Source organism: Nansenia antarctica (assembly GCF_963989245.1).
Source record: "Nansenia antarctica genome assembly, chromosome: 1".
NCBI classification, from domain to species: Eukaryota; Metazoa; Chordata; class Actinopteri; order Argentiniformes; family Microstomatidae; genus Nansenia; species Nansenia antarctica.
This window is the reverse complement of record NC_137674.1, coordinates 30,806,731-30,818,164: the sequence shown is the minus strand read 5'-3', so window position 1 is coordinate 30,818,164 and position 11,434 is coordinate 30,806,731. Positions and strand designations below refer to the sequence as shown.

Below are 11,434 nucleotides of genomic sequence, written 5' to 3'. Positions count from 1 at the left end.
CATTGCTCACACATCATAGGCTACAGTATATTATACTGAAAAAGGTATCCACTCACTGCAATGTCAGTCACTTTGGATAAAAGCGTCAACTAAATGTCATATATTATTATTATTATTATTATTATTATTATTATTAAGCGTCTTTGAGTCTCTAGAAAATCGCTATATTAGTCTAATATTCTATTATTATTATTATTTATTTATTATTATATTGATGTGATTCATGTGATCTTCCAAACCACCTCTATTTCTTTTTTTTTGACTGGGGCAGTCCCACTGATTTTTAGCTGACATTTTTGCATTTCAGCTCATTTTCATAGCAAAGGGTCTGAATACTTATATACATGAGGTATTTCTGTAATAACATTTTTATAAATTAACTGAAATTTTAAAAAACATGAATCACTTTCTCATTCTGAGGTATTGTGTGTGAATCGATGTCAAATTATTTTAATTTAATCCATTTTAAATTGAGTCTATAACACAACAACAATGTGGAAAAAGTGAAAGTGTCTGAGTACTTCCCGAAGGCACTAGATATATGTTGGATAGAGACAGTGGACAGGAAATTCAGGAGGACAGGTCATGTCGAACCCATACCCATAGGCATGTGTGTGCACTGTAGGCTGCGGGGATAGACCACTGGACCGCCCCAGGCCACGACAACACAGTTATCTTAATAGGAAAAAAATGGTTAAATAGGGTTACAATTAAAAACCGACACTGCAGGTTCTCACTCAAGTCTAGAGCCAGCCATGAGGTCAATCTACGGGGGCACCGATGTCCCCACTCTTTAATAACATCCAATCAAACTCAGAGCTTCCTGGTAGAGAGCAGATGAGAGGACAGATCTCAGACAAGATTGGCAGACAGGAAATCGATGGATGACTCCTCCACTTTAATAAAGCAAAAAAGCAAAATCGGACATTTCATATTGTGTTGCCTTGAGGTGGCGACCACACACGCATGCACTCACACACTCACACACACACACACACACACACACACACACACACACACACTCACACATGCACACACACACGCACACGCACACGCACACACACACACACACACACACACACACACACACACACACTCCCTGTAGAGTCCTATCCACAAGTTATCACAGCCAGTTTCCTCCCCTGCCGATGTAATAGTGGGAGCAGATCGAGTCTCTGCTGACCAGCATCCAGAGAACCAGAGAACATGATCAGATGCAGAGATTGTCACAATCATTTTTCACTCTCTTCACCCCTTGGGAAAACCTTTTTATTTTCAAGTCATGGTACAAAAAGACTACATGATGTGGCCTGCCCTGTTCATGATAGAAAATATACAGTACTCTACACTACAGTATAATATAAATAGTATGTATATATAATATATATTTGTATAGTGTACTAGTACAGTATATATATATATATATCTCAGTACGCTACTTAACGCTAAGTGCAATCTGGAATTGGTACATCCATATTTGGACATAAAGATATGGTTGAAGAATATGACTTATAAATGCCTCATAAGCTTAGTTCAGTTGTCTTACCCCCATCAGAACCCAAAATATAAGCTTGTTTTACTCCATTGTTCATACACAATGCAATTGTAAAAAACACTGGCTATGAATGCCTCCGTAGTCTATGAAATTGAGAGTGGTTACAGTTCTCCAGCCCCGTCCCTCAGCTGTTTCCAGTTTGCACCTTTAAATATGTTGTATCCAGATCAGGGGAGGCTGCTGGAGGTAGAAATCGGAGGACAGGCTCGTTGTAATGAATGGAATGGAATGAGGAACGATACACACGTGCATTTGATACCATTCCTGATTCCTTTCCATGCATTATAATGAGGCGGCTGTGGCTCAGGAGGTAGAGCCGGTGTCTAATGTTCGCAAGGTCTGCGGTTCGGCGGTTCGATCCCTAGCTGGCCACGTGTCGAGGTGTCCTTGGGCAAGACATTGAACCACAAATTGCTCCCAATGAGCGACCCAGCGCCTTGCAAGCTTGCCGCCATTGGTGTGTGAATGTGTGTGTGTGAATGGGTGAATGAGAGGCCGTTGTAAAGCGCTTTGGAATAAGGCGCTATATAAGTGCAGTCCATTTACCATTACAATGAGCCTGTCTTCCAATGTCTACCTCCACCAGCCTCCACTAATATACTTCTATATGATGGCTAGCATAGCAGTTATTGTTGTTGTGCAAGCAGCCTCTTAAACCTTAATTGCCTGTCCCCTAGTTTAGCCCACTCCAGGAGCCAGATTGATATTGATCTGTGGTTTAAAAGTCACTCCACATCAATTCCAGTTACCATAATAAGAGTCCAGAGTCATATGGTTAAAAATATAATTTGCTAAAGATCAATGATGTTGTAATATGTTAGACATTATTCATTTTCAACTGTACTTATACTGTATGTCCTATATGCTTCTGTGTGCTGTAGCACCACAATGGTACTATAGCAAACAAAAATCACAACATTTGATATATGAAGAGTAGACCCAATTTATACTGGGTACGAGTGTAATGGATTTTTCACATATGGCATGTATGGCATTGTTGGGAGTCTGTGGGGTGCTGTCCATGAGCGCAGGGCCCTGCTACAGGGCCTTGTGTTCATGGACAGTGATGGAATGCAGACTCGTTATCAATGTTGTGACTATGTTGACCCAGTGTACAGTGCGAAATGAAGACCTTGTCCAGCATTGTTCCAATGTTCCAACATTTATGGAATGCAGACTCCTATCGCTGTTTACACCATATAAGAGATGTGTTGTGTGTAAGTGGGGACTTCAGTCTATACCTGAAGTAGGCTGGGTCCAACTCGAGTTGTGAAGGACCACTTTCTTTAATAAATATTATACCTACATGGGGCGGCTGTGGCTCTGATGATCGCAAGGTTGGCAGATCGGCGGTTCGAGCCCTGGCTGGCCACATGTCGAAGTGTCCTTGGGCAAGACACTGAACCCCAAATTGCTCCCAATGAGCGGGCCGGCGCCTTGCATGGTAGCTTGCCGCCATTGGTGTGTGAATGTGTGTGTGAATGGGTGAATGAGAGACCGTTGTAAAAGCGCTGTGGATAAAGGCGCTATATAAGTGCAGTCCATTTTACCATTTTACATTTAAAGCAAGTTCCTATCTTGAGTCTCATTATTAATCCACAACACAAGTGATCCTTTGTGAGTCACTAAAAACAGCATGAGAAGCGACTGCAGAGAGTTATGAGGAGGGTTATCTGGGCCGTTACCCCGTACAGCAGGAGACCGGGAGACAGATGCTCCAGACTCTTTAGAATACAGTGTCTCCCTATCACCCAGGCAGCTACATGTAGGTCACAGTGGAGAGCAATATCACTGCTCACTAAAAGGGACAGGACAGGAGAGAAGATTTCCCAGGGTTGCTGTACCATTCTACTGCAGATCCAAAATTGCCTGGGTGTTGAAGAACGTGGATGATTAAGCCTTCCGGCTAAGCTCTGTCTGTTTTCGTGCCACAGGGAAATTCCCCACAGTGTGTGTGTGTGTGTGTGTGTGTGTGTGTGTGTGTGTGTGTGTGTGTGTGTGTGTGTGTGTGTGTGTGTGTGTGTGTGTGTGTGTGCGCGCGTGTGAGTGTGTGTATGTATGTGTGTGAGAGAGAAAGATACAGAGACAGAGACAGAGAGATACAGAGACAGGCAGAGCGAGGGGTGATTGGAAAGTATAATAAATAATAGATATTAATATGCATGACAGGTCGTGTGAACAGAACAGACATCATTCAGATTAGCTCAAAGACATTGAATGAATGAATCCGAATAGAGAGAAAGAGAGGGTTAGTTTTTACCATGAGTATACGGTTAGAACCAATGCTGTACGGTTCTTTACAAAGACCGTATGACCCTGGTAGGCCTACAGAATATTTTGGAACATTGACTCCAATTTACACTTTCTTGCTGTGTCTGAAATTGACCAACAATAATAAAGCTTGATGTGGCAACGCTTCCGCATCTCGATTTAGCACCGATTTCTGTATTATTATTTATGGTTAGGCTATGTATTACGTAACATAAGCCTGTTTATCATTTATCACGATATCAGACTAGTTATTTATTTATTTATTTATTTTTACGTGGATGCGGTTTTTTTTAATAGCCTAGATTATCCAGTGAAGTTTAGTCCAGTGGTGTGATGCGATGCAATCCTTCCCCTCCTCATTACGTCTCAGCAGGTCGGAGTGCTGGACAGCTCCGTTTCTAATCAGGTGGGCGTGGCATCAGGGGACCGACGGTGCATTCGTAGATTTGCTCTGGAAATCTGATCAGCACTCATGGAATGCCTCTCGTCCAATCAAATTACTCGGTGGTTTTATGACGCTGAACCCAGTGTGCGCTCCGGCATTCTCAGAGCAAATTTACGAACGCACCACAAGTATCCAGAGTGCGGTCTTCATCTGGTACCAAACCCTCACGTCTCAGTGATACAGTGCGTCGAAACAGTGTGACCCGCGTGTGCGAATGAATGCAATATGATTGGCATCAATAGAAAGCGGAGCAACGACGCGAAATAGGTAAAATATTACATTTTGTTCAAAGTTATTCGTCTTAACAGTACCATTCTGAAGACCTGTACTGATCTAATCGGACCGTTTTTTTCTTTTTTTCTCAGAGATACTGTTTTCTATGTCATATCTTCTTTTGTGCCTGTGCGTATCGGGTGCTTGAGGGGAGTGCATTGTTATACAACAGAGGGAATTATATTCTGCCCAGGTGCGATGTTGAAAGGACGCACATTTTGATACCTGCATTAACTTTTCTACAATGTTAAACAGTTCTTCCGAGACAGGGGACCGGACGCACAGAGCTTAATTCTTGACAGAAATAAAGAAAACTGTGGTACGACCACATGTCCATTTTACAGGACAGGACGCACATTGCTGGGAATTAGGATGTTCGTGACAAGCATTTGGTTATTGCTGCTCGTGACTGTTGGCATCGCCAAAGGTAAATTGTTTCACTGTTTTATCATCACTTTTATGACTATGGCAAATTCCCAGAAGAGGCAAATACACATTTTTACTTTGCCATTTAGTAGTATAAATATAAAGTTGACTACTAACTGTAGCAAATACTCACTGTTTTTTTTAATTATTATTCTGTGTACAAAAACACAATTTGATAGCCAATGTATTTTCTCCTCTCACAAATCAATAGGCTTGGAATGCAGTGCTGGGTGCAATCGTGAAAATGGTTTCTGTGAGAAGCCCGGTGAATGCAGGTACAGAAATCTCAATCGGTTTCATAGATTCTCTGCAGGCTGTAACAGCAGCTTCTGGATCAATGCTGTAGCATAGCCGTGTTTAGCATCACCATGGAGCTCAACACCATTTGCTTGACATTTTCACTCTAAAAAGAGTCACATTATCACAGATAATTATGTTGAAAATTAAAAGAAAAACATAAATTTGCTCCTGCAAAAGTCAAGTTCTGACATACAGGCTATACTCTCTAGCTGTTGTAGTGGTAGCTGGAGAAATATACATTTTGTGAAAACTTAATCTGAAACATTCACTCCTGAGCTGGGCTGAGAAAAATAGATTATGCCAAACATAGAAATAGAAATAGAATTCTACTCTATTCTCATTTAATTTCTATGAAGCCAACAACTGTGTTTCCCACATGTACCGTATTCCCACATGTACCGTAACACATAGATTTTTCAGTACATATGGTCCCAGCAGGAATCGAACCCCCAGCCTAAGCGTTGTTAGCTTAGAGGTTAGCCATGATGATCCATAATGTTGGTTGTCGTTACCAGATGCAAGCCAGGCTGGCAGGGTGCCACATGCGACCAGTGCATGCCCTTCCCTGGTTGTCTGCATGGCACATGTGAGAAAGCATGGCAGTGCGTCTGCGAAGAAGGATGGGTAGGCAGCCAGTGTGACCAAGGTGAGTCCACTTACCTCAGATAAATGTCAGCGTGAAGCCGGGGAATTAGGCAAAGGCCAGAGTAGGCTAGATTGGATTCTCACACTCTGAGATCTATTTGCATCTGAAACTTGTTAAAATGCTAATGTTAGTTTCTTTACCTGGAGAGTGGTAGTGGGGGGATGGGAGAGAGAGAGAGAGAGAGAGAGAGAGAGAGAGAGAGAGAGAGAGAGAGAGAGAGAGAGAGAGAAAGAAAGAGAAAGATTATACATTTAAGGAAAAAGAAAAGATAAAAAATAATCAGCTTCTCCAGCTCAGACTGCTCTCTGCTTATCATCATATGGACAATGTATCAGACAATGTCCAACTATCCTGAAACACAATTACAGAAAGGTAAAATATTTATTTTGGTAGTAGGTTGGCTTGTTTGTTTGTTTTCAGTTAATTTTGGATACTAAAATCGTGTGTGTATGTGTGTGTGTGTGTGTGTGTGTGTATGTGCATGCACGCGTGCGTGTGCATGCTTGTGTCAAGAATGTGAGTGTTTTTTGTCTTCGTGTGTGTAAGAGAGCATGTGTGTGAGTGTGTGCCTGCGTCTGCTATGACGTCACCCTAACAACATCCCTGGTGCCTCTTCTTCTTTTGTTTCCAGATACCAACATGTGCTCATCCAAGCCGTGCTCCGGCAACTCCACCTGCATCGAGACAGGGGAGGGTGGCTACCTCTGCATATGTCCACACGGCTACACAGGGCAGAACTGCCATCTGAGGAAGGGCCCTTGTCTGACCAATGGGTAAACGGCAACATCTGCATAATCTTAAATGAACATTTGTAATTAACTGATTAAGCTTTGAGGAAATATTCTCAAGGCTGTTGCTACGTATAGCAGATTAGGGGCTGGGTGAGTCTGTGGGGGATGCCCCCCGTCCGCCCCGCACCCCCGCCCCCCCCGCCTGCCTGGCAGACCTCTAAAGGCTTGTCCTCTGAGATGGAGATAAACATGGTCTGCCTTCTAGACCTGCCAGGTCCCTGTATATTTGTTCTTTGTTAGGCTGACCTGCTATCGACAGTGGAAGAGGCCCACCCGAGATTCAATTAGAGCTCAGACGGTGGGTTCTCTGTCTCTTTTACTTCTCGCTCAATACGCAATCATTTGGTTCTATTTAAGTTGGGATGAATGAGAGGGCTTTTGCATATACAGGTGCCCTCCACTCAGACAGACTTGAGGATTTAATCTCAATCGCGTGAGGTTGCATCAATCGGCTTTAGGAGAGACAGACAATGTCTTGTGAATCATCTGGCTGTAACACATCGGTCTGATGCAGTGAGCGAGAGAGAGTCAATGTATTGAATGTAGGTGATTACAATAGATGTTGTTTTTCATCACAGATTTTTCTTACTTACAGGAATCTCTAGACGATTGTTTTGATTAGAAAAGGGGTCGATCGCAGTGCTGCCTGCTGGTGCAAAGCCGTCTAACAATCGTCTAATTGGCGTGGTGTTTTTCCTCTGATCTATTATTTGCTTTAATTATGATAAATAATGCTTTATTTATGATCAAAATGGATGACATACAATGCATTTATGACCTTTATACATTACTTGGTATGGTATGAGCTATAGTTTTTTAAAAAAAGTCTAGAAATATCTTCTTGAGTGTGAATCCAGGCACTGATCCATATGCTCTGTCCTTGTCTCCATGGCAATGAAATTATTTAATAAAACTCTACTTATGCTGGGGGTTCCAGAATAATCAAACAGACTTGCTGTATCCTCCCAATCTCCCCATGTCTCCAGGCTACACCTTAACTGTCCATCCTGAATCTACCTCCCCTTTACCCCCCCCCCCCTGTACAGTTTCTCTACAGTTAATTAAAAAAAAGAAAAATCCTTCTTCTAGCACGACGACTGCCAATGGCCCCTGGCCCGAGCATAGATTACTTTCTCCTGCTATGACTGGTGGATAGATGATTCACTTACATTAGTCAAATGTATTTGTCTGTAAATGTAAGTCGCTTTGGATAAAGGCGTCTGCTAAAATACCCAAAATGTAAAACGGAAATGTCCAATGATATTATTGAATAAAACTCTTCTCTATAGTCTAACACTATGGTGTTGAGAGTAGTCTGACTGACCTGCTGTGACCTCTGTCCCCGAGCTCCCCTTGCCAGAACGGTGGCACCTGCGTCGACTCGGAGGGCTCTGCCGCCTTCCCCTCCTGCCTTTGTCCCCCGGGGTTCTCCGGAGACTTCTGTGAGATCGACGCTGACATGTGTGACCCCAACCCCTGCCTCCACGGGGGGAGCTGCAGCGCTCGTGACGACCCAAGCGGCGACCTCGGCCCGACCTTCGCCTGCGCCTGCCCCTCCGGGCGCACCGGCCCCACCTGCAACGCCACCCTCGCCCCCTGCGCCTGCAGCCCCGCCTGCGTCAATGGGGCCGCCTGCGTGACGGACGCCGACGGAGCTCACCTCTGCGCGTGCCGTCCGGGTTTCACCGGGCCTACGTGCGCCGTCCAGCAGCACAAACCCAGCCAGGCCAAAGCCCAAGCCAGGCCCGGGTTTAAACAACAACAACAACAACAACAACAACAACAACAACACCCGGACAAGGGTTTCGTCCACCCTCCGCTCTCTCCCCCACAGCACTACAGCCTCTCCGCCCACGCCTTCCACAAGCTCCTCCAGCCTCGGGACAGGGACCTCCTCAAGATTACCCTGAAGGAGACGGTCCACTCCCCCTCCGGGGGGGGGCTGGTCACCCGCAGCCAGCTCATCTGCTTCGGGATGCTGGGCCTGCTCACGTGCCTGGTGATCCTGGGCACCACCGGCATCATCTTCTACGGCCGCTGCGAGGCCTGGATGGCCAACGCCAAGTACAGCCAGCTGGTCCGCCAGCAGAAAGAGCACCTGTTGAAGGGCAACAGCAGCGGCGAGGAGAACTCGGTGAATATCATACTCCCCGAGAAGATCAGACTCACCAGCTTTGGGAAACACTATACGTCCATTTGACAGTTGGGAGATATGAGAGGAGTCTTTACTGTTCGTCGTGGTCTCTTCGTTTTGGTGTCAGTTTCTAACGAGGACGCGAGGGTGCTGTGTGACACGATGCGTCTGTGTGGTCTATTGGATTTCTGTCGCATCAACTTTTAATGAGGAACTATTGTCGTCTGCCGGCTTTGTGGCCGCTCCGAAAGGAGGATTGGGATTCTGCCACCATCTCTGTGAGGATTCAGGGGAGGCTGGTGGAGGTAGAAATCGGAGGACGGGCTCGTTGTAATGCATGGAACGGAATGAGGAATGGTATCAAACACATCTGTTTGATAGCATTTCTCATAACATTCCATGCATTACAATGAGCCTGTCTGCCTGTAAAACAGCTGCCTGATATCTACCTCCACCAGCCTCTACTGTACTGTGCCAGCCAGGCGTTCATGTGCCGTCTGTACGTCTGCCAAATGTGGACTATCAGGAAATCCTCAAGCTGTTTCCTTTTTAGATGTTATCTTAACTCTTAACTGTTGTGCTGTTGGACAACATGGTATTCATTAGCAACCAGTGGAGGCTGGAGGAGGTAGACAGCGGAGGACGGGCTCATTGTAATGCATGGAATGGATTACGTGTGTGTTTAATACCATTCCTCATTGCGTTCCATGCATTACAATGATCCTGTCCTCCGATTTCTACCTCCACTAGCCTCCCCTGTTAGCAACAGTATGGCTATACTTTGTTACTTGAATGGAGCCTCATTTCTGGACCATATCATGCTGGTGAAATGCTTTATTTGCGTACAGTGCTGAGGTATTAGCATCGTTTTTACACAGTATCCCCTTTTGCACTTTTTCATCTTTATGATTTGGCACGTTCTACATCCTTAAAGGTGCCTCATTTAATTTTCCTCTTCATTATACGATAATGAATTATTCAGTAACTCAAGAGATGAGATTCTGAGATCCAACATTATCGTTTGTTTACAGTGTTACACGTTATACAAGTCATGCTTTCAATACGTTGATGCTTTTGGATGACGTAATGCTTTTCACCGTTTCACAAGAGTGTTCCATCTACTGTAGATAGCTATTCTTAGCTCTAGTCTGCAAATGGCAGTTATTGGATATGGATTTGAAATAGTATTTATTGGATTTCTTTAGTGTTTGTTTTCAGTGAGTCATTACACCCCTTTTGATTGATTTAATTCAGGAGGGACTCATTCCGTTCCATGCATTACAATGAGTTTGTCTTTTGATTGACCTTGTCCTCCACCAGTCTCCACTGGAATGCACATAATCTAGACTAAACCATTGCACCCTGGTAATTGTAAAAGCTGATATGAAGATAGATGAGTCCTACAGTATGGGTATATCATTTGTCTTCCAGACAAAGCCCTATGAATAAATGGCAGTGGGTGGATTCATCCATATGAATATTCAACAACAGCTGTTCATGTAACCATAAAATATGGCTTCGAAAAAAAAACTCCTTTTCTTTCCTTGATTGATTTGACACGATTTGATCTGAAGGTGAAACACCGACACTCACTCCACAATGAAGATGACATTTATTATAATTATTCCAGCTCTGCAGTAATAACATCGACCTGTGCAATTCGTCTGAGGGCAAAAGCACATTTGTTGAGATGTGGGCGGCCTTTGTTTGCAGCCATACTTTCCAGGCCAGGAAAATATGGGTTGCTTCATAAATCACATAAAACGTCAAAGTCAGCAGAAACAGGATCTTATTGTTTGTGTAGGTCGGTGACCGGGGGAGCATATTTCTAGGTCTCCTTTCATGTCACGTCCCATTTCAAACTATAAACATTGTAGAAACGAGGTACGTCATCATTCCCCCTTCACCTATCCACTGACAGCTGATGTGTGGTGAGCTTTCAAGCCCATAATGGCTGTTGTGGTGGTGCAGTACACATTGATAGTGGATGAGGTGAGTTACCCTAACGGTGAAAAGCACTTTGAGCACCTACTGTATGTAAGGTGGAAAAGCGGTATATGAATCCAAGCAATTACATTATTATATTATACATTGTTGTGACCGGTTTGTATGTGGCCTTGCTATTGGTAACTACAGTACTGGTAATTACCATGGTTGTTACCATGGTTATTCAGGTAGTTACCATGGTCATTGGGATGTTCTTACATTGGTTATTCATGACGGTGTTTCTTGCCATCCCCAGTAGGTTATCACTATCTATGGCTGTGTTTCGCTAGGCTAGGATATTGCTTGTTGCTGTGTTTTTCATTGCCTTTGTAAAATAAAGATCATGTAAATAAATAAGTACCTTGTCTGCTGAGGTTTCATTCCCCTTTGAAATTAATTGGACTGATTAAATTATACGATAGGGGTGTACATTTTTATTCAACATTAGAAGTAGGATTACAAATCGTCTCTCTCAGGTGAAGATGGTTTTCAGTCTAGGATTGGTAAACCAGACATATACCTCACAAGGCTTTCCTAGCTTGGTCTCCAGAGTATTCTGTTTAGGATCACCAATGAGGTTCCTTCTGTACAGGTAGGACAGAGCTCA

At 43.9% G+C, this 11,434-nt stretch overlaps 1 protein-coding gene across 1 annotated transcript; it reads left to right on the top strand.

Annotated features, from left to right (window-relative positions):
* Positions 1-4,916: 4,916 nt before the first annotated feature.
* dlk1 (delta like non-canonical Notch ligand 1) lies at positions 4,917-8,907 on the top strand (the record flags this gene model as incomplete). Its single annotated transcript, XM_080549425.1, has 5 exons — positions 4,917-4,971; positions 5,182-5,245; positions 5,786-5,916; positions 6,548-6,689; positions 8,055-8,907. 5 exons carry the CDS (start codon positions 4,917-4,919, stop codon positions 8,905-8,907), a joined length of 1,245 nt encoding a protein of 414 aa, XP_080405551.1.
* Positions 8,908-11,434: the final 2,527 nt, after the last annotated feature.